This window comes from Syngnathus typhle, linkage group LG6, assembly GCF_033458585.1.
Source record: "Syngnathus typhle isolate RoL2023-S1 ecotype Sweden linkage group LG6, RoL_Styp_1.0, whole genome shotgun sequence".
In the NCBI taxonomy this organism is placed as follows: domain Eukaryota; kingdom Metazoa; phylum Chordata; class Actinopteri; order Syngnathiformes; family Syngnathidae; genus Syngnathus; species Syngnathus typhle.
Window position 1 is genome coordinate 5,320,877 of NC_083743.1, and position 26,114 is coordinate 5,346,990.

The 26,114-nt window shown below is 46.2% G+C and overlaps 3 protein-coding genes and 2 non-coding genes across 12 annotated transcripts; 1 reads left to right on the plus strand and 4 right to left on the minus strand.

Moving 5' to 3' along the window:
- The first annotated feature begins 1,379 nt into the window (after positions 1-1,379).
- synrg (synergin, gamma) lies at positions 1,380-15,298 on the plus strand. 7 transcript variants are annotated; one of them, XM_061280534.1, is made up of 24 exons: positions 1,380-1,457; positions 2,431-2,471; positions 2,894-3,069; positions 3,223-3,350; positions 3,462-3,567; positions 3,632-3,743; positions 3,964-4,329; positions 4,635-4,988; positions 5,641-5,721; positions 5,789-5,985; positions 6,186-6,425; positions 6,497-6,636; positions 6,794-6,909; positions 6,991-7,053; positions 7,735-8,619; positions 10,998-11,513; positions 11,637-11,800; positions 11,879-11,932; positions 12,081-12,177; positions 12,248-12,396; positions 13,104-13,214; positions 13,288-13,326; positions 14,308-14,340; positions 14,671-15,298. In XM_061280534.1, the coding sequence occupies exons 1-24, from the start codon at positions 1,423-1,425 to the stop codon at positions 14,800-14,802; spliced, it is 4,335 nt and encodes a 1,444-aa protein (XP_061136518.1). In that variant the 5' UTR covers positions 1,380-1,422; the 3' UTR covers positions 14,803-15,298. The 7 variants fall into 7 exon arrangements, with proteins under 7 accessions (XP_061136518.1, XP_061136521.1, XP_061136520.1 ...); XM_061280537.1 differs by having other exon boundaries at positions 1,396-1,457; positions 4,704-4,988; XM_061280536.1 differs by lacking the exon at positions 13,288-13,326 and having other exon boundaries at positions 1,396-1,457.
- Positions 15,299-15,424: 126 nt separating this feature from the next.
- dusp14 (dual specificity phosphatase 14) lies at positions 15,425-17,622 on the minus strand. Its single transcript, XM_061280542.1, has 2 exons — positions 17,204-17,622; positions 15,425-16,613 (listed from the first exon to the last, which is right to left on the minus strand). The coding sequence occupies exon 2, from the start codon at positions 16,539-16,541 to the stop codon at positions 15,906-15,908; it is 636 nt and encodes a 211-aa protein (XP_061136526.1). The 5' UTR covers positions 16,542-16,613; positions 17,204-17,622; the 3' UTR covers positions 15,425-15,905.
- A 502-nt stretch (positions 17,623-18,124) lies between these two features.
- tada2a (transcriptional adaptor 2A) lies at positions 18,125-25,994 on the minus strand. 2 transcript variants are annotated; one of them, XM_061280789.1, is made up of 15 exons: positions 25,806-25,994; positions 21,688-21,794; positions 21,555-21,614; positions 21,294-21,385; positions 20,894-21,051; positions 20,745-20,833; positions 20,467-20,539; positions 20,326-20,389; positions 20,132-20,175; positions 19,467-19,577; positions 19,310-19,381; positions 19,112-19,244; positions 18,872-18,915; positions 18,631-18,710; positions 18,125-18,561 (listed from the first exon to the last, which is right to left on the minus strand). In XM_061280789.1, exons 1-15 carry the CDS (start codon positions 25,828-25,830, stop codon positions 18,376-18,378), a joined length of 1,338 nt encoding a protein of 445 aa, XP_061136773.1. In that variant the 5' UTR covers positions 25,831-25,994; the 3' UTR covers positions 18,125-18,375. The 2 variants fall into 2 exon arrangements, with proteins under 2 accessions (XP_061136773.1, XP_061136772.1); XM_061280788.1 differs by lacking the exon at positions 25,806-25,994 and adding an exon at positions 22,221-22,437 and having other exon boundaries at positions 18,128-18,561.
- LOC133156270 (U1 spliceosomal RNA) lies at positions 23,967-24,130 on the minus strand. The gene has a single exon (XR_009714837.1). It is a non-coding gene; the product is annotated as a U1 spliceosomal RNA (small nuclear RNA).
- Positions 24,768-24,958, minus strand: LOC133156272 (U2 spliceosomal RNA). The gene has a single exon (XR_009714839.1). It is a non-coding gene; the product is annotated as a U2 spliceosomal RNA (small nuclear RNA).
- Positions 25,995-26,114: the final 120 nt, after the last annotated feature.

A 26,114-nucleotide genomic window follows, 5' to 3' on the forward strand; every position in this document is an offset into this window, starting at 1 on the left:
AGAAAAGAGGAGGCGTGATGATGGAAGAGCTCCGTGTCGTGCGCAAGTGTTAGCGCGTCAAAGATGAGTCTCGGGGTCGCAGCGGTGACCAATTAGCCTCCCGACCCCTGACCCCTGCTGTGCCGCCTCCTCCGTGAAGCCCTTTGGGGCACAGCTGGAATTGATGTAGCATCCTTTCTTGTGACACCGCCAAACATGCCGCCACATTCAGCACGCGCCTTTCACCGTCTTCAGTTTCGCCACAAGGTCATCCACAATTCAAAGTTCATTTTTAATGTATGGGGTTTTTTTTTTTTTACAAGTAAAGTTCAGTTGTATTTTCAACTTTTTCATTTCCATCAAGGGTTGGGGTTTCAATGGGGTGTCCAGCCTGATAACACAAACTTGCAGAGTTGCACCACCAATTTTGTTCTATCTGTAGGCCTACTGTAAAAAAAAAAAAAAAAGAAAATCTTCCATTGTGATGCAAGGTGTTAAACTGCTCACACGTTGAGAAGTGAATGTCTGACAGATTGATGTTGTCATGCTGATGCTGTCGCAGCTTGGTCATGATTTACGGCACACTGGTTAATGTTCACCTTTCTCGGCCCATCACAATTCACCAGTGTAGGGGTATAAGAGATTTCAGGGGGGGCCTGACCTGGAGGGGGGTCCGCTCTGATCTGATCCCAGACCGGAGGAGGAGAACGCCACAGCCACAAAGTGATGAAGCCTCATCGGGCTACTAATGAACCTCAATTGGAGGCGTAAATACTTATAAACATCTGTAATGGGTTGCAGTGTAATCACTAATGGGTGAAATCGTTAATCACTCTCCTAGGACTAATAATGGATATTCAGCTATTGAGATTCAAAGTGTTGAAAATATGGTGCCTCCACCTCAGCTCCAGACAAAGTGCTCAGGGCTGGCTTTCAATTTGGGGGGTTACATTTTCAAACCTGCATCCTAGGCTTAAATAAGAATTATGATTTTTTTTTTAATTAAGGTTGCAAACAAAAGTTGGAGTTTCAAGTGGTTTTGGAAATGAGACAATCAAGCCAGGGTTGACGTTTCACATAAGGGTTAGTGATTCAAATTAGGGATTCAAATCTAGATTAGAATTGAAAACAAGGGTGAGTGCTTTCTCGGTATGGTTTCTAGCCCGAGTTAAGGTTTCAAATTTAGGTTTGGCTGCCGTTACTTCGACTGTTCCATTTTATTAGCCAGGCTGGCAGGTGGCAACAATGCAACTGCTTTGTTGTGACACTCAATGGCCGCCTCGGTTGTATTTACCAATGGAAAGATAAACACTGACACCTATCGGTCAATGCGTGCACTGCAGCAACCCACACTAGGACGCGCCTGCGAGACCGAACGCGGGGATGTTGCTACGCGACGTAAAGAATGACGTCAACTCCGGCCTTGTTCCTGCCCTTCTCAAGATGGCGCTGCGGCCGGGATCATCGGGAGGCGGCAGGTACTCAAATGGCTTTACAATCCTCTTTATCTCCATTTAGTCATGTTTCTTTCGACATTTATCTACAACCGCTTAGCCTCTATGTGGTCATCGAGGTGGCTTAAGAGTGACGTCGACACCGGCAGGTTTTGTGGTTGAAGCCAGCTGACGAGATGGCTGGTTGCCATAGCTAACGTTAGCAGCTGGCTTCTGTCACGGGAGGAATCGACCACGATAATCAAGACAGACTGACTATATGTTTTTTTTGTTTGTTTGTTTTTTTAAATGAACTGTAACACGAATCGAACCACCTTTGACATGTATTTATGACGTTATATGTGAGTGACGTCGCTTTAATAACGTAAATGCATGGGCCCATAGCGGGAGCTATTCAAACAATACGCCAATACTGTATTGTAATATTCGAAACAAAACGTCCTGTTAATAATACAACAACAACAACGAATTGAACAAAGTCTAATGTCTGTTTTGACAGAGTAAGATGAATACAACAAAACACGAGTCATGTAAAAAATAACCTAAAATATCCTATAGCAGCAGGTGTTAAGAAGGATTTTTTTTTCTTTTTGACCATAAACAAAGAATATCAAGATGAATACAAATATTGAAAACAAAATAATTACGAACAATATCAAGAATACTATCAAGGTAGCAACATTTTCACAGTTTAAAGCGTTATATGTATCATGCTTTTATTCTGAAAGACCAAGCGCACTACTTCCGGTGGTGTATTGTTGCTAATTTAGCCATTGCTAACTTTAAACTGATTAACCTCACATAAAACTCTACTAACGTTTTACCCGCTCACTGCAGAGTAAAGACATCTAACCATTTTCATATATTTTTCATGCTGTGTGCCTGAGCCCCGTAAATAATGAATGAATGGACGACAATGATACTGCACAGGTGAAATTGAAGCCCAGCCAGTGTGGGTGGAAAGATCATAATCCCTTTTTGTTTTCTCCCCCTTCAGTTTCATGTATCCTGTTGGAGGGAACTTGGGACCGCCGCAAGGTGAGCCACAATATATGTTTTTTATTTTTGGTAGATATAAACAACAAAAACAGCCATCTTTCACAACTGAAATAAGCACAATTAGTAGACAATCATGTAACTCAACGTCTGCTCTGGCAAACATTGCATATGATCCCCCTCTCTCTCATCTTCGTTTTGCTCCAAGCTGTCGAAAAACAGATTGGCCTCTTGTTGGTCTGATCTTTCCCAAGCTGCTTGACAAATTGAATCACCAATTCGTTAGCTACTTTTTTTTTTAATCAACTTTTCCCCCTCAGTGCGTATAAGTGATGGAAAGTACAAGTACAAATACTTTGTTTCTCTACATATATACATTTATCACTTTTTTTTTTCCCCCTACCCCTAGCGTGTTTCAGATACTGTAAATAAACACCAATTTATCCTTTTTGTTTTGTGTGCAGGCTTGGTGCCCCTACAGCAGCAGCAGCAGCAGCAACAACAACAGCCGCAGCATCAGCAGCATCAGCATCAGCAGCAACAGGGTTTCCCAATGGTTCAGGTCATGCAACCAAATATGCAAGGCATGATGGGAATCAACTTTGGGGGTCAGATGCCTCCAGGAGCCATGCCAATGCAGGTGGGTTCCGGACACAGTCGACAGAACTCTTCTCACCTATTCTTTATCCTCTGCAGCTTACTGTCTTCATTTACCCAATGAATTAATCGTAATGAAACAACGATTGAATTCTTCATTCAATTGCGTGATGGGAAAACAAATGTCATGTCACAGGCCGGCATGGCGATGGGGATGCAGGCCCCCGGAATGCCGTTCATGGGTCGGCCGCAATTTATGGGCATGAGACCTGCCGGCCCGCAATATACCGCCGACATGCAGAAGCAAATGGCCGAGGAGCTTCAGTAAGAGAAACGCGCCTTCTCTCTCTCTCTTTCTTGCGAACATCTTTCATCTATTTATAGAATTACATTCTCTAAGTTGTCTGTGTTACAGATCCGTTTTGTTTTTTGTAGGAAGCGTTTGGAGCAGCAGCAGAAGATGCTGGAGGAGGACCGGAAACGGCGGCAGTTTGAGGAGCAGAAGCAGAAGCTCAGGCTGCTCAGTAGCGTCAAACCCAAGGTGACATTCGGTCGCCAGCTTTTGCTTCCAGTCAGTCACTTACTTTTTTTTTTTTTTTGTACAGATGGGCGAGAAGAGCCGGGACGATGCCCTGGAGGCGATCAAGGGGAACCTGGACGGTTTTAGCAGAGACGCCAAGATGCACCCCACGCCGTCGTCACAGAGCAAGAAACCAGGTACAGCTTCACGTTTGTCAAAGTTGAGCTCCACGTTGGCCACATTTCATTTGGATAACAAACAGATGGCTCAGATCACCAATGGGGGGAAAAAAGTCAAATGGGTACGCAGATGATTCTACTACAGCGCCCCCTTCTGGGAGGAGGAACTGCTGTTTGCTTCATTTGTCGTGCACGTCTGTGTGTGTGTTCCATCATCGCGATTTGTTCCTTCTTGCAGACCTGACTTCATCATCGTCATCATCACCCTCTTCATCCCACTCATCTGTCGCCACTCCCTCCCTCCTCCCACCTTTGTCCAAGGACGATGATGAATTTAGTGACTTTCAAGGGCCCACCTCTTCCATCTCCTCCTCCTCTTCTCCCTCTGCAACCTCCTCCCACAGGACCGTCATGACGGGCTCCCTCACGACCGGTTTGCCCGAGGAGGACGAGGAGTTTAGTGACTTTGTTCAGGGTCCCGTTGGTTCGGCAGACTCGCGCCTTTCCTCTCAAGTCCTCCCTTCCCTCCCTTCCTCTGTGTCCATTCCCACTGCCACTCCTTCACACTCTGCCATCAACAGCAGCTCACAAACTTCATTTCAAGGTACAGTATATAAAATACGCTGTCGTGTTGCCTCCGAGTCAATTAGCGAACCATATCGGCTAGCCTGCTAGCTAAGATCAGCCTCGAAGCTCACTTGTAATCTCGGCGTTTCATTAATTAGCCCGTCCTTCAATGATCACAATAATTTGTCGGAATTTCTAGCACGTCTGTTTTTAAAATCAACTTACCTGATGAAACACAAATTAGGGTCAGCATGCTGTCTCCCAAGAAATTACATCGTGTCCCATATTTCTAATTGACACTGATGAGCCGCGAGTCAAAAGCCATTTTCTCGGTTTCCTCAGTGCTCTCAGCCTTGGTCAAGACAGCTGATGAAAAACACGCATGTTCCCCGTTCGCCCCCCCCCCTCTAGGCCCGTCCCTGGAAGAGAAGCTTTTCTCCTCTTGCGACCTCACGGCCGGCAAGACGGCGCACTTGACCTTTAAACCCAGGCGGATTTTGACGGAAATGAGTCCCAGAGCTAAAGTTTCCGCCCAGTTTCAGAGCAGCAGTAAGTCCAGGAACTGGGCCGCGCCCTCCGGGGACTTAAGTCTCCAGTCGGTCTTCGTCACGGAAAGGCCGCCCGAGGCCGTCGTGTCGGGGCCCGGTGTGGCCCCGACCGCTCCCGAGGCCTCCCGTCCGAGCAGTGGTCACAGCGGTGAGAGAAGCCATTTTCTTCCCAGACCGCCGCAGCTTCTTCTGCCACTAAAAGTGCCGCTTCCCTCTTGGCTTTCAAAGCACATTTTCTTCCGCAATCAAATCAATCCGACATCTTGAATGATTTTGATGGTTGTCAAGTGGGGGGGGATGCGGGTACTCTCAACCTTTACAGCCTTTCCGCTAGACTTAATTTGCAGGTTTTCTACATCCAGCGTTTCTCTTGAGGAAATCTCTTGCTGCTTCTTTCTGCCCGCTTTGGCTTAACATGGATGCGCATGGACTTTTCTTTGTGTGTTTTTCCTCCCCTCGTTTGTGTCATCAAGGCAAACACCGAGGCTGTTCATTCAAGCTGCTAATCATGTGCGCTAGTACCTTGTCTTTCAAGCTTATTTCCTTCTGTGTTATGCTAAAAAAAAAAGAAAAATAAGCCATAAATGGATATTTTGGATAGTTCTATTTTTGTGTCACAGCTGCATCAAGCTTTCTGGAGAAGGTTTTTGTGCAGTTCTGGATTCCAGCAGCTGCCAAGAGACTTGGCAACTAGCAACTTGTATTCTCCCTCAACAAATAACACTGTGTGTGTGTGTGTGTGTGTGTGTGTGTGTGTGTGTGTGTGTGTGTGTGTGTGTGTGTGTGTTTGATTACAACAGGTGCCGTTGGTGTGTATCCACAACAAGAACACATGCAGTCCATGCCGCCAGCTTGGCTTTACAACGATAGCCTCATCCCAGGTGAGCTTTGAATGTTCAAATTGACTCGGGAACATTTTGTCAAAATGTCTTCCTTTTCTGCCCTCAGAGATGTTCAAAAAAGTTCTGGAATTCAGCATGACTCCGGCTGGCATCGACACGGCCAAGCTGTACCCGCTTCTCATGTCGTCGGGTCTTCCTCGGGAAGCTTTGGGCCAAATCTGGGCATCGGCCAACCGCACGACGCCCGGCATGCTGACGAAGGAGGAGCTCTACACCGTGCTGGCGCTGATCGCTGTCGCTCAGGTGAAACTCGAGTCACAATGGCAATTTTGAAATATAATTTGTATTTATTTAATGAAATGTGTATTATTTTTTTAAATGACCTTTTATGTCATGAACCTTTTAATGTGTATTATATTTGGTTAAACTGCAACGTTGATATTTATAAATGTATAAATAAGTAAATTAAAAAAAAAAAAAAAATGTATATGTGTGTGTCTCAGAGCGGCCTGCCCGCAATGAACGTGGAAATCCTCAGTCAGTTTCCGTCCCCGCCGGTGCCCAACCTGCCGGCCCTGGCTATGGCCTTAGCCCCCGTCATGCCCCAGCACCAGCAGCCCATGATGACCCACCCGCCAGTGTCCATGGCCATGCCCACCCCGACAGTCATGCCCCCACCCATGACTGCGCCACAGGCTCCTCCTGCACCCGCCAACTTTGTTGCAAATTTCCCTCCGGCCCAGGTAACATTTCACCTATCAGTGCTCAGTTTTTCCACTGGTGCAGGCTAACAAAACGATACAAACACTTCCAGGGGACCAAAGTGGAAGACGACGACTTCCAGGACTTCCAGGAGGCGCCCAAGGCTGGAACCGGTGACCAAGCCTTCACTGACTTCCAGGGCGAATCCAGCGCAAAGTTCCCCGCCAGCACGGCGACACAGCATCAAAACAGGTAACTCAATCAGTCAGCCATCATTTTCCACCTTGGAGGAAGCTCCTCGGCATCACAATGAGAGCAGTTATACATGGAGATGACGATGAGGCGGAATAAAATGATCTAAATTGTAGTTCTCGCCGTCCTTGATAAACCCAACCCTGATATCTTTCAGCGCACCCGCCATGTTGACTCCTCTATCCGGGACCTCGTCGGCCTCCTCTGATAAGTACGCCGTCTTCAAGCAACTGTCTGTGGAGCAGCCCTCAGAAGTCACGCTCCCTCCATCAGGTACACGTTTCTACCTTATTTCACATCTTTGTGTCTTATTTGTTGAATGCATTTTACATTGCATTTTCTCCTCACATCTAGATGCAGGAGACAAGTACAGTGTGTTTAGACACTTAGAAAACACCACAGACAAGAAACCACTAGGTAAGAAGTTTGTAGAGGGTCTCAAACCTTTTACACAAAGTGTCACCGCCGTCATTTCATGACCTTGTATTTGACATGATTTTTAAAGATAAAGCTAAGTTGGCCGAGGTCAGCACTACTTTGTTTTTCCACGTTGTTGATCCAATTGTTTTGCCCCTTCCCGTTTCATTAGAACAGTTTGGAATGGGGCCCAGTCTTACAAGTCCAGTAAGTCATGCCCTAAGTCTGCAGTGAACTAGTGCTCGTTTCTAGGGTGTATTCTGCGTGTTTTTTTGTTTTTGTTTTTTTGCTTTGCACACGAGTGCGGTTTTGCCAATATTGAGTCGGGAATCCTATCTAGTCGGAAGACGAGTCAAGTCAACCGCCACGCGCTGCCAGGAATAATTTAGCCTAGCATCAGTCTGGTGTCCGTGGATTATCTGGTAAAATTTAATTTTGGAATTGACGTCATCGCACTGGTGCCATGTTCCGACCATGGAGCAGTTGTTGCAGCGGCCAACTTGACTTCTTTCCCGACCATGCACACCAACCCAAGGCAGATTTTTTTTTGGATGGAATCGTGATGTTTTATATACTCGAGGACTCGTTTCACCCCTAGTGTGCAGTGTGATGATCTCTTTGTTGAGGGTTTCAAATTTCTTTCCGTCTCCCAAAGTTTGTTTTTTGTGTTTTGCTCCGCAGGCGAGGGATTTGCCGATTTCAAGTCTGTCCGAAGTGACGACGGCTTCACGGACTTTAAAACCGCAGACAGCGTTTCTCCACTAGAGCCTTCGGAGCAGGCCAAGATCTTCCAGCCTACCTTCCCTTCTGCTTTCCCAAACTCTCAGTCTTTGCAGCAACAGCAGCAGCCGCCGCCGCCAGCCGCTTCGATTTCTCAAGGCAAGAACCCTCTCAACATGGCAGACCTGGATCTATTCTCCACTATGGCACCCTCCGCTCTGCCCGCCTCCGACACGCAAACTGGCACATTAGCAAATTCTCTGGTCCCCCCACCGAGCGCCGCCAAGCCGCCCAGCTTTGGGGACTTTGGCCTATATGGCGCTTCATCCTCAGATGCCGCTCAAGCTCCCGTGGCGGCGCCGCAGGACGACTTTGCCGACTTCATGGCGTTCGGGAGTTCTGGCGCGGAGCCCAAAAGCGAGAGTAGCCCAGCCGTCCGCATTGAGAGCGCCTCTCAGCAGAGCTTGGACAAGTACGACGTGTTCAAGCAGCTGTCCTTAGAAGGCGGCAGCAGCGGCGGCGGCCTGGCCTACGACGACGCCAAGGACAGCGGCGACGATTTTGCCGACTTCCAGTCGTCTAAATTCTGCACGGCGCTCGGCGCCTCGGAAAAGACCCTGGTGGACAAGGTGGCCGCCTTCAAGGGCAAGGAAGACTGCGCCTCAGTCAAGTCCCTGGACCTCCCGTCCATCGGGAGCAGCAGCGCCGGGAAGGACGACTCTGAGGACGCGCTGTCGGTGCAGCTGGACATGAAGCTCACTGACGTGGGCGGGGACTTGAAGCACGTGATGTCGGACAGCTCGCTGGATCTCACTGGGCTCTCGTCCCACCAGCCGCCCGCTACAGGTGAGGAACTAGTGCGCTTGCTCTGGTGAGGAGCCCTCTCGCTCTTACGCACACACACACACATAGACTTACACACATGCACACACGATATGTTCAAGTATTCATGATATTGTAACATATCAAATTGGATGTTAAGCACCATCCTCCATTCCAACATCATCCTAGTTATTCATTCATTCATTTATTTATTTATATATGTATTTATTTATTTATCTAACCATCTGTTTATTCATATTTATTCATTCATTTAAATCCTGTTGGTTCTAGTAGAATTTTTTGCTCCATCACATTGACCCCCCACCCCTCCCCTCTTGTGATAATTTAATATTGTCCACTTAAAAAGGAAAATTGCTTTTTTTAAAACCGCTAACAAGATTTGAACGTCGTCTTAACTATTCTCTGTCTCACACTTTCTGTCTAGGTTTTTCTTCCTTGGTTTCTTTAAAAAAAAAAAAAAAAAATCTCGGTAATCATTTAATCTCCTACATTTACCACAAGATGGCGGCACAGCACTTTTTTTCCATTAGACACAAATTTCATGGCCTGACTAACTCAAGCTGCACTCCTTTACTTCATCATTGCCACCACATGATGGCGCCAAAGTAACATTTCCATATTAGACATAGCTTTGTCCTGAGCAGAAAATTAGCACATGGGAGAGTTTTTCAGCAAACAACCGTGAGTAGGGGCCTAACCCATTCATTCACTCACTCACTGATCAGCCATTCATTTTTTTTTTCATACACATGATTGAATCCAGTTGTGCATCGTCATTGCCGTATAAATAAAAACATTTAGGACATAAAGAAAGAGTAACGCAACATGGCTGCATTCCAACGACGCTCACTAGTCCTGCTGTAGTGGCTCCGTTTAAATATATTTTTATCTAATGCAGTTTTTTGAAGAGCCACAGAGCATCTCGTGTTGTTCAACTCACTTTGACCGCCGCCTGTTTCTGAACACGCACGTTCTCGACGACGTACTCTTAAAGAGACAGTATTCCTTTTGTCAAGTGGCTTCCGTTGCGGTGTACAGAAGGAAACTGTTTTGATTTCAAGGTTGAATCGTCACATCCTTGCTCCTCAGTTGCTATTCCTGCTGCCTTTTTTTCAATTTGTGAAATTGACAAGTACACAGACCATTTGATGTGATAGGTGGGGGGGGGGGATGTACCAGTTTTCTGAATTGTATTTTTATGACAGTGATGAGGCACAAGTTGTGATAGCCGGTCGATTCAAAGAAATTTGTTTCTTCGAGAGCACCAGGTTCGCCAAGACGACGCTCACAAAGCGTCACTAAAGGATACTGTCTCTTTAAATCTTCTTTTCGGATGTCCTTTTTGCAGTTTTTGGGCTGCTTTCTAATAACCCTTTGAGTGCTTAACAACTTGACATAATTGTTTAAAAGCACAGAATGTGACCAATTTACAGCCTCTGCATTGCAATTTTTTTTTGTTTTTGTCTTTTTGAGTCCTCAAAGGGTTTCCGTAGTGTTTCCTCGTTGCTTTCCAACCTGGTAGTTGAATGGATCTGCTCACCTCTTTCTCCGAATGACTGATTTGAGTCTGTGAATGTGCCTTCTCACTCTGCTTTTGTGCTTTTTTTTTTTTCTCTTTTCTGCCCTTTTGCTACCGACTCTGCATGCCCTAGTACAATGCAACAAATCTGAAGTCTAGTTTTACACTGTTAGTTTGCCAAAAAAAGCTCTTGTTGTAACAATAGACCTCAATTCTACTTTGTGACCTTTTCTGGCGCTCTTCTCTTCTCTCATGTTGTGGTAATAAATATTCCTCTTGGTATGGCTCAAAAATGGGTGCCGTCTTATTTTTCCTTCTTCTTCCTTTCAGTGTTTCAACATGCAGCACTAGATCCTTGTCAATTTCACAAATTGCTTTTTTTGGGGCTGCTTTGGACGCGACAAAACTTTTCTTTGTGTTCTTGAAAACATGATATTCTGATTAATATTGCGTTTTTTGGAATACGAAGAATCCACCCGTTTTTTTTCCCCTCCATCTCAGGGGCCGACGTCCATTTTGCCACTCGCTGTCAACTGAAAATGACATCACAGTTGCTCAGTTCCAACCAATCACGGCTCAGCTTGCGATAGTCACGTGACCAAACTCAGAAAACAGGTGGATAAACGTGTAAGAAATCCTTCCCCCCCCCACACAGTTAACATGATCACAATGAACTAGTCTGCTATTTTAATACCAACATATACAATCAGAGGCAAAGCTAAAGCAAATTATGATAATACTCTTCTTTACCTCCTTCTCCTTCGTACCCATGAAACAGAAGACACAACACCTTAGGATAGGATAGCGATTTTTTATTTTTTTTTATCACGCGTTGCCATGGATGTCTGTGTTGTCTTTGCAGAGGTAGATGACATAAAATTCGACCCGTTTGGGACTTCGGGCCTCAGCACCCTGGCCAGTTACGACTGGTCGGACCGGGAGGAGTGCGGCAGCGGCGACGTCCAGAAGCCGCTGGGCCACGTTGGCGCCATTGCCGCCCCGCCACCTTTCACGCCCGCTCTAAAAGCTGAACTCAACCCGGAAAGCGTCTCGTCCGCCGAGATCGCCTCGTCCCTCCAAGCGGAGGATGACGAATTCAAAGACTTCGCCGACTTCACCGGCAGCGAACGGCCGGGCGGTGAAGACCAAGACGACTTTGGGGACTTTGCCGGAACCGGTTCAGAGAAGCCCGACTCGCCTCCCGAGACCGGCTTAGAGGCCGGCCTGAGCGACACCGCGGACGACTTTGGCGCCTTCCAGGGAGACAAGCCCAAGTTTGGCAAGTCTGACTTCCTGAAGGCCAGCGCTCAGCCCAAAGTCAAATCCAGCGAGGAGATGATCAAGAACGAGCTGGCCACATTTGACTTGTCTGTTCAAGGTGAGCTTTTTTTTTCACCCAGATTGTCTGAAGCTCAAAAAATTCCCATTAATCAAAAGCAACCAAATCAAGCCAGTCACGTGTTTGAACTTGATTAAAAGTTCTCGCTTGTCTGACCTTCAGGCTCCCACAAGCGCAGTCACAGCTTGGGCGAGAAGGAGATGTCTCGCCCGCCCGCATCTCTGCCTCCAGACCAGCCCTTCCGAGACCGTTCCAGCACCCTCAGCGAGAAGCCCACCTTGCCCATTATCCGGGACAAGTACAAGGATCTGACGGGGGAGGTGGAGGTGAACATCTCAACCACTCGATATTCTCATGATTATTTTTAATCTTTTGACTGACACCTTTATTTTATGACGTTGCAGGAGAGCGAGCGCTATGCTTACGAGTGGCAGAGGTGTTTGGAAAGTGCTCTTGAGGTTTGTACGACATTTGGTTTGCGCAAATGAATTAGGTGAGACCTTCATGTACCACTAGAGGGACCCTGTGTACAGCTAATGTTACACCTGAAGAATTCATGCTGTATGTTTTTTTTTTTTTTTAATAATGCGGTCTTTCTACTCAAAGGTCATCACCAAAGCCAACAACACGCTGAACAGCATCAGCAGCTCCTCCGTGTGCACGGAGGTCATCCAGTCCGTCCAGGGCATGGAGTACCTTCTGGGTAAGCGCGCCCACGCGCGCCTCCATGCTACAAGGCTTACGCTAACGACCCGTGCGTGGTTTTGCGTCAGGTGTGGTGGAGGTCTACCGCGTGACCAGGCGGGTGGAGCTGGGCGTCAAGGCCACGGCGGTGTGCTCGGAGAAGCTGCAGCAGCTGCTGAAGGACATCAACCGCGTGTGGAACAACCTCACCAGCTTCATGTCGCTGGCCAAGCTGGTGGTGAGACCACGCCGTTTGCGCACATTGTTCGGACTCCACTTGGAATCGCCTAACTTGACTTGAGTCAACTTAATGTTCCGTTTTAGTTCGACATTTAATTTGTCCTTCAGTGTCATTTGAAGTGATTGAGGAAACGGCTAATCGGCCCAATTGAGGAATTTAGTCTTCTTGTTTTAATTGCCACCAAGGGAGACGCTATGCAGGTTGTCATTTACGTTTCAACAACATGGAAAAAAAAATTGCCTGAGTTAAAATTCAGACGACGCCACAAAATGACTTTGGACTCGCTTAAGACTTGGAGCTTGCAACACGTGCGACTCCATCCCGTCCGTCCCTGGCAGATCGACGCTCGCCTCCGCTTTCAACACTCGCCCACGCACACGCTGCCAATAGAGCAGCAACAGTTCCCGAACAGAAGGCCGCCGATAACGTAATGGAACGCTCGTTCCGTTAACTCCGGATCGATCCGCCATTGATTCTGTTCGTGTTCCCAACAGCGGGAGCGACAATACAGTCATGGATTTATGAAGCGCTTGTGTGTAAACAGAGCAGAAGACCTGACAAGATTGACCGTGCTCATCCATGCAGAGCGACAAATGAAACTCATCTCCAGCCGCGTATTGATGGGCAAAGCCGAGCCCCTCGAGAGCGTTTGGGGCTCACACTATTGTTTGTCACGACGTCGCTTTTTGTTGTGTCCCGCGCAGCCCGATGAAAGCTCTCTGGATTTCACCTCCTGCATTCTGCGGCACGGCATCAAGAACGCCAAGGAGTTGGCGTGCGGCGTGTGCCTGCTCAATGTGGACTCTCGCAGCAAGGTTGGCACACGCATGCACACGCGCACACGCACAAGCAGCGTTGCCAGTGTCTGACTGTGGGACGTGTTTGCAGAGGAAAGAAGCAAGCACGCTGGGACGTCTTTTTAAACGAGTATGACAATTGTGGTCGCACTCTTTGCCTCTGGTGGGGGTTAGGTGTTGGCTGGCCTGTTTCTCTTTAGTGGGTGAGCTTGGTGTGGCGGGATGTGTGTGTGGTTATGTGTGGGTGGGTGGGGGCGACTAAATTGGCTCTTATTTAACTTGCTTCCAGTTATTCTGGCTCTGTTTAGTGTGGATGTGGCCTCTTATTTGTTCCCCAAATGAAAAAAAAAAATCCATATGACTTCTGGTAAAACCTCCTTTTTGTTAATTTTTTAAATTCAGCCCCCAAATTTATATGAAAGTTTTGCTTCAGAGCGTCCATTTTGGATCTTTCCCAGGGTTCCTTCATCTATTCAACTTGATGACATTCCTATTCGGCTCCTCTCTGCCGCAGCGTAGAAATGCCGAGTGAGGCCCGTCACTGCAGCAGTCGGAGAAATCTGAAGCTTTGACATTGCGCCTTAGTAACTGTTGCCACGTTAGCCATTTGAGCAATCAGTGGTCGGCGGGGTGCTTTTAGCGCACAATCAATGTGGCTCATTGTTGTCTGCTCGCTCTGTACGGGAGCACAAAGTCTTGAAAGGTGAGGAGCCATTGTGGACTGCTGGCTTGTTCTCGTATGTATGCAAAAAGGCAAAAAACAATCAGCCAATTTCTGCCAATTCCAAAAGAGCCAATGTCGAGCAAATAACATGACGAGCTTCTTAGGGTCTCCTCCTGCACCTCATTCATCTTCTTTCATCAAGTGGAATGAGAGCGCCCTTATTGGATCTCGCACTGGCAGCCAAGATGGATTCACACTTTGTGTCCATTTGGCATTTTCATTTGGAGGGGAGGTGAATAATGGGCCACATGCTGCTTCACCAAGTCTGCAGACCAGCTTTCTAGTCTAGTGGTGGTTGTGGTTCTGCTGTGAGGCGACATTGCAGGATGGTGGTGTTTCCTCCTCCTCCTTTTTCGTGTACCTGTGTTGACTGTGTTGTGATTTCAGGCGTTGACTCCAGAAAGTGTTCGGAAGTCCATGGTAAATATAAGACTTGAATTTCTTCTAAAATAGCTTCAGCTGCTTCCATATTGTAGATTTGAACTCCCAATTTGAAATCCTACTTGAAGCTCTCAGTCCGGCTTGAAACGTATTTTTCAAATCGTAACTTTAGGACTGAAATCCTAACCCTGGTTTGAAACCGTATTTTGTTTGAGACCCAAATCAAGGCTTGGAAAAAATAAAAGAAGATCAAATAAATACATACGTGTAGAGAGAATATTTACACATACTATGATGCGACATTTTTGGACTTTTCCAATGTTTTCTTGAAAAAAATAAATGTAAGGATTATTCCCTCCTCTTCTTCAGGCATTCAACTCGGAGACGGACAACTTCAAGCTCGTGTACGGCGGGCACCAGTACCACGCCAGCTGCGCCAACTTCTGGATCAACTGCGTGGAGCCCAAACCGCCGGGTCTCATCTTGCCCGACCTGCTTTGAGTGACCAACTTTCACAGTTTTGTTCATTTATTCATGTAGTCACGTCCACTGGCGGCCATTTTACTCTTTGTGACTGGATCCTGTCAAAAGCTTGAAGTTAAAAAGTTAAAAAAAATAATAATTTGTTGATCTAACACCCCATTCAACCCCTTACACTGAGTGCCAAGCAGGGAAGAAATGGGTCTCATTTCTATAGTGTTTGGTATGACCCGGCTGGGGTTTGAACCCACAACCTTCCGGTCTCAGGGCGGATACTCTACCACTAGACCACTGATCTGGTAACTCTGGAATGTAACAAAACAGATGCTGACTTGAATGTGTTCTTCTTTTAACTTTCCATGTTTTTAAATTCTTCTTGGCTGGAAGACACGTTTATTTTTGCTTTTTCGTTTTGAATGTCTCCCTGGTGTACATTTTAGCTAATCGGAGGATGGGTTTTATTTGGGCATGTAATTTATTTGAGTTATGTGAATGTAAATAAACAAATGTCTGATGATTTTTTTTGTCTGATGGTGGTAACGAGAAATCATTTCAAAAGGTTTTCCACCATTTGTGTGTCCTATAAACTGTACAATCTCGCCCGACATTTAAAAGCTTAACGTAAATATAAATTGTAGTCGTGTTGCGAAGAAGTCTTTATTCTTTCTTTTTCCAAATTCAAACACAAACATTGCCACTGACACAGTCCATTGATTTCAAAATAATTTTTGTTGCAGGCTACATCGTCGTTATGGTTTTTCTTCTTTGGGCCTTTATGACCATATACTGCTCAACAAATTAATAGACTTGTTTTTAAAATCAGAAACCAGTAAAAAAATAGACTTTTTGACTATTTTAAAAGGTTATTAAAGGTGCAGACAATTTGCAATTTGGGTAATTTTTTTTTCATGACCTTTGCTGTTGCTTTATTTTGAGCGGTCACATGTAAATCAAGATACACGGAACGAATCAAACTCAAGGGGCTTTACGATACTCTCAAAAAATTGCTACCGTACACGTGACATCATGACAAGCACAGTCAACATTAGGAGACCGACCACACCCTTGTCCTGGTCCAGCCCTGTTTCTAGAGTTCATTGAAAAACCTTGAGTATTTTTTTTTTTCACAGTCCCCAGTAGGGCACCAGACTGCGGCGGTCCCGCTGGTAGACGTCAGGGATGACCCCGTAGGGCGTCTGCACCATCTTGACCGAGTTCCTTCCGAAGAGCTTGCGCTCGTACTCGATTAGCTGGCGCCAGAATCCGCCGTTAGGCCGGATGACGGGACGGCGGGCCTTGACCCAGGCGTGGGCGTCAGCCAGCGACACGCGGTGGTACTTCATAAGGTAGGCCAGGCACAGCGAGGCAGAGCGGCTGACGCCAGCCGCGCAGTGCACCAAGACGGCACCCCGCTTGCGGCCCACGCTGTGGATCTTGTCTGCCACGCCGTCAAAGTAGAGGGAGATGGGCGAGTGGGGCGCGTCAGCCAGCGGCACCTTCACGTACTCCACGTGCGGCCAGTTGAAGTTGGGTAGCTCCAGCGTGGCGTTGACCACGCACGTGATGCCCTTAGACAGGAGCAGAGCGCGGTTGGATGCCACGTTGCCTCGGCTCAGGAACAGGCCCGGTGTGATCTGGGCCATGCCGCCTTCAGGCAGCAGCCGGGGCACTGGCGCCACCGCTGTCGGCAGAGGCGCCAAGGAGGAGCTACGATGGTGATGGTGGTGGGCCGGAAAGTAGCCTTGACTGCGGGAACCCATGGACAAAGATGATGAGAAGTAAAATAGGAAAATCCCTCAGGAGCGGGAAGTCATTGTAGAGAAAAATGACTCCTGGAAGACAACAAAAGCCCACGACAGGAGACGGTTACGACTCAGAATCTTTGAGATGTTCTCCTTGTAATCCTGACTAATTGGTCGCTACATGAAAAGTGCACCGAGACAGAACGATGCAGATATTGCCATGGCAACCGACTCTGTAATCTTTGGCAATCCACTGTCAATCAAACCAATGAGCATCGAGAAGCATGTGTGAGAGTGTATGTCCATGCGTGCCTGTAAAAATTCCCTCAGGTTCTGGTTCGCCAGGTCATAAAAACTGGGAAACTCGAGCCAGCAAGCGATGACATGAAAAAGTAGAGCAAAGCACTTCTTGGAACTTTAGGAATGATTGATTTAGCTTGATTGACACTGTGGGCTGCAAAAGAACTAAAATGGAAGTGGGTGGAGTGCATACCTCCCCCAAGGCTTAACGGTGTGAAGCATCACTATGGAAGCAGGCCGCTTCCTTGTTATTTATGTAGAAAAGCAATATATATATTTTGCTGTATACATTTATAGACATAAACATGCATCAACAAACTGACAAAACGTTTGATATGAAATAATAAGTATTGCTGGATAAATGTAAATCCGCCACCTACCACAAATGAATGAAAAGGAAGCTGATGATCGTGACGGTTTTCCTCTTCAACGCAAAGCCCGCATCAGTGCGCCGTGTTCGGCACTCAGTCCGCTAAATCACGCCGAGGGAAGGAATGGGAGGGAGTCGGAGAAAGGTGATGGGAGGAGGGGGAGGAGGTCCACGTCTAGTGCACGACACGCCAACATGACGACAAAGTCCACGCGCCATCCACCTTCGACTCGCTCTGCTCTAGTGTTGGCTCGTGAGTGAACGATTCGTTCAAAAGAACGAGTTTCTTCAGTGAACGAGAGTGAGCGCCTTTTGCTCGTGTGCTGCCCCATATAACCATCCCAAAAGCTTAGGGATAGGGTTAGAGCTAGAGCTAGGGCTGGAGCTAGGGTTAGAGCTAGAGTTAGAGCTAGAGTTAGGGTTAGAGCCATAGAGCCATGCTATTGCGACGACACATTATCAGTAGGGTAAAACTAACCTGTCTCACGACGGTCTAAAAATGTCATTTCAGATAAAGTATGCACATCTCTATAATACCCTAACATAGAAAAGTTCATTTACTATATCAGTAATTATTATTTATGCGATAGAAAAAGATGGCCACTGACAAAAAAAAAAAGGGGGGGGGGGTTTAACTCCAGCTCAAGCATCAATCTGGAGTGCCAAGATGCCATGTGTTTGTGCAGGGCTGCCACGGCGATAAGGATGAAGTGCAGGCAAGATCGAAAGGGAGACATCAACAGCAGTAAATTAGATGAATTTCTTTTTTTTTTTTTAAACGGAGCTAGACACCTGCAGGGTATTGGGTAATTTCAAATATAAAATATGACACATTTATAATTTCACCAAATGCAGGAAAATCCCCTATCTTAGTTCCCATGTAAATATTTTACCACAAATTTTATGTACATTTCCCAAACATTTCTGCCCCGAATTAAGAGCCGATGTCCAATTTTTTTAAATTCCTGGTTTATTCCCATTCATTTGGACGGAAAGTTTCCAGTTTGGAACATTATCTGTAAATTTCCCAGTAATGTCTCAGCAACTGGAATGTTCATAATTGTGATTTCAGAGCTTTTCGCCAAGTTGAAGTCCGGCGGTCGAAACAACACTCATTGTAACAAATATGTTGTGGTGACCTCGTCTCACAAAGTAAGACAAGGCGGCGGTGGCGCATCAGCGCTAGGCCTTGGTGATGCTTCCCTCCTTGATGAGGAAGTCGTAGATCTTGCGTGTCTTGTTGACGTCGATCTTGATGAGCGCTCTCGCCTGAGCCAGACGCAGGCCGCCCTGACGCCGACATTCGTTTAGCAAGGCCTGCTTGTACTCCAAATATGCGCCGGGCACCAGGCGCACAACCTGGCACAACTACGCGCAAAACAACAACATGTTCACACCATCTGATGGCACCTTGGTTTGAAGCAAGGCTTCAAATACCTCTTTCTCACGCTCGTTGAGCTTCTCAGTACCAGGCAGCCCGGTCAGGTTGAGGGGAGGCGCGCTCCTTCTGCCTGTTGCTATGGAGACAGGCACAACACAACAGTGAGACTGCAACACAACACGCTTGGTCGCGCAGTCAACGTGCCGGTGTTATAATCCGCCCGACCGACCGCTCCCCCTCGACGCTTCTTGGCGACATTCAACACAATAGACATCAACAACTGCAAATAACGCCTACCCGATGTTGTGATTGTGGTGACAGCCGGGGTGATGCCAGCATCTCTGCAGGCGGGAGATTAAAAGTCACACTATTAATAAACACGCACACACGTGCAGTCACGGTAGATTGGCTCAAACACAAAGGAAAAAAAAAAAAAAACTGTGATGGGGAAAATGGACAAGGCTTGTTTTGAAGGCTAAAAATACTAAATGGAATCTGCTGGTGGACACACACACACACACATTGTGTTTGTCTTACATGGCGGCTTGCTTGCTGAGCCACTGCTGGCACGCTCGTCCGTCCTGGATGTATTGCAGCATGTCGCACAGCACGGTCCTCTTGCGACGCTCGTCCTCACGCATTCGCTTCACGCGCTCGTACACTTTGGCACCTGGGCAACGCGCAAACACGTGAGCTGTTGCCAAACAGCCCTGCTGCGTTTGGGCGGCGACTCACTGCAGAAGGACTTGATCCCGGCCTTGCGGTACTCCTGCAGCCTGCGGATCTCCCGCCGCAGCTCAAACTCCACTAGAAACAACAGAAAGAAAAACTCTGGACTGAAAGGTTTTGCGTGAATACAACACAAGACAGTGATGTTTGGTCAGATACTGACATGCGTGACTCTCGATGAATTTGTCATGCTCGACGGGTCCTGTGACTCTGGCGAATCGCCTCATGATGTCGTAGAGCTCCTGGACCTCCTTTGGGTAGCAGTGCTCCAGCACTGCGAGGAACCAAAGTGAGACGACACAAATGTTGTCAGAAATAAAGGCAACAATCATCAGCTACCGTTTAAACTCGCACGTGACTTGCATTTCAATATCACCAGTGAATTTTGATCCACGTCCTATTTCCGAGTTATTTATCCTAATATTTGAACAGGGTGTGCAGACTTTTTATAATCACAGTACGTCAGCTCCGACATGTTTGCACCTGTTGTTACAATAATGCGTGCTGCATTGGCCACCTCGGGGCTTGTTGTGTCTCAAAGCTGAGGGGGGCGCTTAGAGAGGAGCTGTGTGTGCCTCTCACACACGCAGACACCTGAGCGTGCGCACGATTTCCGACAGTCTCCATGACAACCGTTGGGCAGCTTGACGGCGAGTTTGTCTTTTGTCTGCGGAGGGCCGCGAGTGATGGGCAGTGATGCGATGCGGGGAGCTGATATGAATAAATCATGCGCGCGGAACTTCAACCTCCTTCAAACTCATTTGCGCTGTCGATGTTCGCGCGTAGCCATGGCGACGGTGTGAGCGCGCATGTCAAAGGGCAACTCACTCTGGAATTTGCGCATGTTGATGAGTCCGTGATCGCGAATGATCCTGGGAAGACAAAGACAGAAAAATACACGTCAAAACAATTCAGTCTGATTTAAGCTTCTCGTGAAAAGAAATCAACTCGACGGAAAGCGGCAGTGCTGTTAAGTGGCTAACGGTGCCACCTAGTGAGCGACTGGCATTATTACAACTTACTTCTTCCTGCGTTGTCGCTCCTTTAATCTGGAATGGTAAATATCCACCACGGCCAGTTTGAGTGCTGCAACACACCAAACAGAAAATAACCATCGCGCAATGTCGTGCGGGCTTGAGCGTCGGTCGGCAAGCGCCACCCACCACGCAGAACGTCGGAGTCGTCGTCCACAAAGTCGATGTCTTTCAGATCCCATTCGGCGTAGTTGTCAAATTCCTGCGTGGCCGGACGGACAAAAAGATTATAATTATTATTATTTTGCGGCTGCTTAGTCATCTGGATTTCCATGCACATATTTGACAACAATGTCAAAGTGTAAAAGTTAGGATGAGTCACTGCCTGCTAGTATGAGTCACTCCATCGAGTGGACTTCATTCAGAGTCCATCGGGAGCAAAACAAGACTCGAATTTAAATGCTCACCTCCATAAAGTCAGCGCGGGCCGGCATGTACCCCGCCATGTCCCTGGAGAGCACCGAATCAAACGTTGGCCGAGGTGGTTCTTCGGTCGCTGTAACATTAAATATTATTCTTATTTATTAGAAAACAGCATTGATGCGCCGTCACTGACGTTTAAAGGGAATGGCGCCGTCGGCGAAGCGAGCATCTTTGGTCTTGCGCAGGCTGAGCAGGGTGGAGGAGAAGAGAGGATTGTTGATAAAGTTCTTCATGTAGTGACTCTCGCACTCCTCCTTGCTTTTGCTGCGCATCTGGTAGGCCACGTCCTGCCTGGCGAGTAAGAGCACAAAAACAATGAGCCGACATTTTGGAACAGGTTTAGTAACATCCCAAAACGAGTTCAATTGATCTCTGTGTTTGAATAATTGAGTTATAGAACAGTCAGAGAGAAGTCCACGTGGTGTCGGTTCTCTCTATGTGTGAGTGCTTAAGCGTGAAAAGGCCACTGATGTTGGTCCAAAAAAAAAAAAGTTTCACCAATCTAAGTGAATAATTCTCAATACTTGACTGACCAGTTGCCGAAGCCACAATCCATCACAGCCTCAAGCAGAGCCATCTCCTCCTGCGCCGTCCAGCCGGGCTCCAGAACGGGGAAGTCTGACGTCTGAATAAACAAGACCAAAGGATGATTGCTCAAACTGATTTTGTAGATTATTTTGAGTTTAGGGTTGACATTCGTAACTGGTGAGAGGAGCATCTGCAGTTTTGATAGACTTTCTTTCTCTCCAATGACTTCAGTAGTTTGCATGTGATGGTTTCAGCTTCAAATTTACCATGATTTCATACTTGTGGTCACTCTGATGTTTCTTGTATTCAAAGCCTTTGGTGAAACACTGGGAAAAAATAGAAAGAGAGGTTATTCGGCATCAAGAGGAGCGTCTTTACCTGGAGTAGACATATTGTCACCTGGAGGCAGAGGAGGAAAGGTGAAGGTCCACATTCTGCACACTTGATGTAAGGCTCGGTGAGGTGAGACGAGCAGCCTCTGCATGGTGGCTTATCAAGGGGGTCGTCTGAGGGTTACATGAACAACATAATTGGCATCAAAACGTGGCAAATTACAGCCCAGGTCTGTCCTGTTTTTCTTAATCTGGAATATTGAGCACTAACATTTTCAAAATCTGTCGTTTTAATCACAGGCAAGTACGGCTAGCATCTTTTTGCAGCTCTCCCAAAACAATGCAACGGCTAAAAGCCCCGTTTTTTAATACAGCATAGCAAATAGCGAGCTATGATCGCGCTACCCAACAAGGAGCCTTGAATTCTACTGTATCATTTTAAAAAGAACTATCAATTTTAGCGACACAATGTCTTCTTTCATAGCTCCGTCAAGTCGTTGCCTATATCGCCGTATATGCTAGCGTTAGCAAAACAATGCTAACGCAATTGTTGACAATTGCACAGCGACTCAACATGCCTCGGACAACAATAGAACTTACTCCCAAAAGACGAAAGGTGGTCCATGTGACTTTCTTTTAGAATTGTACTTGATGAATCAGTAAACGAAACAAAAAGGGCTACAAGAGACGTTACGGTGCTCGCTCTTTCTGGACTCGGCACGTCGCCCTCAGTCCAAACTAATCGAGCAAAGATCGGAAGAATTGTGGGGGGGAGGGATTTGCGGTTTTCAGTTAGATGGTAGTGATGTGCGTCAGTCTTTCTGGCGGGGCTTACAAAGACCATCTCAATGGGCCTAGTGCAGGGGTGGGCAAACTACGGCCCGCGGGCCACATCCGGCCCACGGGACCGTTTAATCCGGCCCGCCAACCCTGAACAAATTGTATTATTAAACTTTTTTTTTTTGGTCATTTTGCCTGCAATGACTGCGTTTTCCCAGTAGATGGCGAAGCGCTCGCCTGCGCATTTACTACCGGAAGCCGTGTCAGAAAGCTCGGTGCACACTCACAAGTGCGTGTACGTACTCAGTAGTACGGACTTGGCGCACTCTCGCTCTATTCGTATCAGTCCCGAATTTAGAGCGTGAGCTTTGACGACAGCATTCTTATAATTCGCGCGCTGAGCTTTCAGATGCAGTTTTGCGCTAAAGCCACCCACAAACCTTCCCCTGGAATCCTTCCATTAAAATGAGTGGCCCGAAAAAAAGAAGTGAGTGCCGAATGTTAAAAAAGAGTGGACAATTTGGCTCGACGTACGCGACGTGACGTTCAGCCACATCAACATCAACCCGTCACAGACGGACCAACACCTCGGATCTCGCCTAAGAATTGCCACAACAAATTTTACTCCAGACTATGACGCACTAGCAAAAAAGGGAGACCAACAACACTGTTCCCACTGAAAATGAACGGGAGGCTCTCAAGTTTATTGTAAAAAAATGCATTTTGAATATGATTTGTACACATAGCAGGGATTGAAACTAGCGACCATTCTCATTTTCAAATAATGCAGGATGCTCAAGGACATTGATGCACCACCTATTTGCGACTAATCTTAACCTGTAAAGTTCTTAAGGCTTACTTTAAGGAGGTGTTTCCCGTTTCCTCACCTCTGTTACCAGGTGTTTGCGAGTTAAAACTCTGCTCTGATTTTCAGATACCCCTCACCGTGTTGCTGTTTTGATTACTTTATTTGGATGTATGCTTTCACCGATTCTTCAAGATGATATATTTGGTCAGAATGTTTGCCGTTTGATGTGATCTCATAAGATAAACATCTTTCATTAATCTGACCTGCAGGCACTGAAGTGATGGAGATTGTTATTCATAATAACAGTGTCGTATTTTATGAGAATCACTGATAGCAGTTTTTTAGTGAATTATTATTATTTTTTTAATGCTGTTAATAAATGCATTTGTTTTCAAAAAAAATGTTTGGAATATCCATGCTTTACTACCTACTAAAGGCCAAGATCTTTTATGCAATGACCTTTACAGGTCGCTTATATGACTTCACACAACACCTACGTCCATCTGCTCCTTGTCCGGCCCTCCGGTCCAAATTTAGAACCCAGTTCGGCCCGCGAGTCCAAAAGTTTGCCCACCCCTGGCCTAGTGGTAGAGTGTCCGCCCTGAGACTGGGAGGTTGTGGGTTCAAACCTCGGCCGGGTCAAGCCTAAGACCTTAAAAATGGAACTCATTTCCTACTCTGCTTGGCACTCAGCAGAAGGGTTGGAGATGGGGTTTCCAGCCATTATATAACAATTATTTTTATTTAGACAGCGTGATCAGGGGAGAGCGCGAACGCAGTCCCCCACTACCAGAAATTATGCAGTCGAGATTCCCACATTTGGGGAATTCGCAGGGGTCAGCACAACCGGAGTGCAATGGCTGAGCCTCGCCCTGGGTGAACCACCTTCTTGATCATGGTATCTCCCCTGCCAGGTAAGTATGAGTTGTACACGGTCGCCGGGCCGAAGTCTTTACCGCACACACCATATTCAATCACGGTCTTATTTGGTACAAACGTGTGAGCACACTCAGTGGATAGCACTCGTAGAACTGCTTACAAGGTACATTTAGTCATTACAGTAATCAGACCATTATAAATTAAGTTTAGAATAGAAACAATAATCTGCAAAATAGTTCCCAGCATGCATTGCTTCTTTTCTCTTTGCTGCTGCCATCTAGTGGCGCAAGGGCATTACTGTACGTGTTTTGATCAACCACCAGCATAGAAACGCTACATTTGGGAATCATTACTCATATAAACACCATGCATTGTAAAATGTAATTTATTTTCATTCACATCTTTTTCAAATGAGATTTTTTTCTCACAGTATGATTTAGTATCCAATTAAAATCTCAGACTTTTCCACTGAGAATCTATACTTCTACACAAACGTATTTTAAATATTGCATGGATATTTTAGATGTAATCAATAACAAGAAAAACAATTTAATGGAAAGTGTTTATATAAGGACATCCTCTAAAAATTTTACCGCCTGAAATCATGAAAAGTCCCATCCACCTAATTGCTAACACACATGTAAAATAAAACGTCGGAACTTTTGTATTTACATTTAGAGGGGGGGTGCACCGTTCCTGGAGGTACTGCAATACCAGGTCGATGCGTGGAGTGGACGGAGCAAGCCCCTATTCCATCTCCCTGTTCCAAAAATCAATTTAATATATGGTCCCCGGATAGGGGACGTATCAGATATTAAACTGATAAGAACAGATACTACACTTGATCTTAGCCAAAAGGCCGAGAAGCGATAACCCCAAACTGGCAGACGGGGACTACTTAAATCCCGGCACTACAATCTAAAGTGAGAGTGATGAACGTAACTAAGCAACGACAACAGCATAAATTTACACGACAAGAAAGAACAACATACATTGTAAGTGAAATGGATAGGTGTGCCGTTTTGCACCCTTAAAACCAAATAAATACGGAGTATTGATGGGTACTACAAGTCATGTGACCCATGATGGTCCAATGGAGAAGCACCAGTAAACATATTCCTTTTAATGGCATTATTTTGTTGTTCTTTGACAACCAACTAAGCCAATGACAAATGTTCAAGAATAGCGCAAACACATAATGGGTCCAAGCAGGACATTTATGTTGTCTTTCGAAAGAATATTAGGAAATCGATTGCCTGTCACGTGATCCACGTCGAAGGAAAAGTAATTTTACTTTAACTTGATCTCGTTTAACCACGTGAAAATAGTCTTACATGAATCATTAACAGCAAATTACTTTCATTGCATGAGCAGATTGTTCGTGTAATACTGTAGTGAAAAGTACTTTTGCTGCTTGACCGATATATGTGCAAATTGTATCAGGTAGCGTCACATCGTCACCAAACTACTTCCGGTTTACTGTTTAACTGGCAGGTATTAATACTAGAGCGACACCACAGCAGTGGAGGGGAATTACACATACGTTCACATCAATCGCTTTACAAACATGCAATTAAATAGATTTCTCTTTCTACGAGCGAGATTAAAAACTTCAGTAAACGCACAATTAAAACGTTTACTGTGTATTTGTTACAAAGTTTCACTTACATGTTGAGGTCATAGAAGGTAATAGGAGTAGGCCTAAGATGATTGCTTACCTGTTCGATAGAAGGCGCCGTTCATCAAAATTGACTTCAGTAAAAAACCCTTAAGAGTCACCTGAAAAGCATTTTGAATATTCACCAAAGCCTTTTCGTCCGTAGTGATATTTTTTTCGTCAGTATTCGGTGCCGAAAATCCAAGTTTTCCCCTCGAAGTCCCTTGTTAGCTAATTGACTCAAACCAGACCGCCCGTTTTTTTAGTGTTTTTTTTCTAAGCGACGTTCAAGGTCATCTTGGACATTTTGATGTTATTACGCAATACGTACATCATTCATACATTATTACTGTTTTCAATAGTTTCAATC

What these genes read in the sequence shown, in the direction of transcription:
- dusp14 (XM_061280542.1), bottom strand. Translation starts at nt 16,541, where the DNA reads ATGGGTTCCCGCAGTCAAGGCTACTTTCCGGCCCACCACCATCACCAT.
- tada2a (XM_061280789.1), bottom strand. Translation starts at nt 25,830, where the DNA reads ATGAACGGCGCCTTCTATCGAACAG. An exon ending in CAACATGCGCAAATTCCAGA is followed by an intron (nt 19,578 to 20,131) that starts GTGAGTTGCCCT and finishes GGTTCCTCGCAG; the next exon opens with TGCTGGAGCACTGCTACCCA. An exon ending in CGGGATCAAGTCCTTCTGCA is followed by an intron (nt 19,245 to 19,309) that starts GTGAGTCGCCGC and finishes CGCGTTGCCCAG; the next exon opens with GTGCCAAAGTGTACGAGCGC.
- synrg (XM_061280534.1), top strand. Translation starts at nt 1,423, where the DNA reads ATGGCGCTGCGGCCGGGATCATCGGGAGGCGGCAG. An exon ending in CAAATGGCCGAGGAGCTTCA is followed by an intron (nt 3,351 to 3,461) that starts GTAAGAGAAACG and finishes TGTTTTTTGTAG; the next exon opens with GAAGCGTTTGGAGCAGCAGC. An exon ending in CGCTGATCGCTGTCGCTCAG is followed by an intron (nt 5,986 to 6,185) that starts GTGAAACTCGAG and finishes TGTGTGTCTCAG; the next exon opens with AGCGGCCTGCCCGCAATGAA.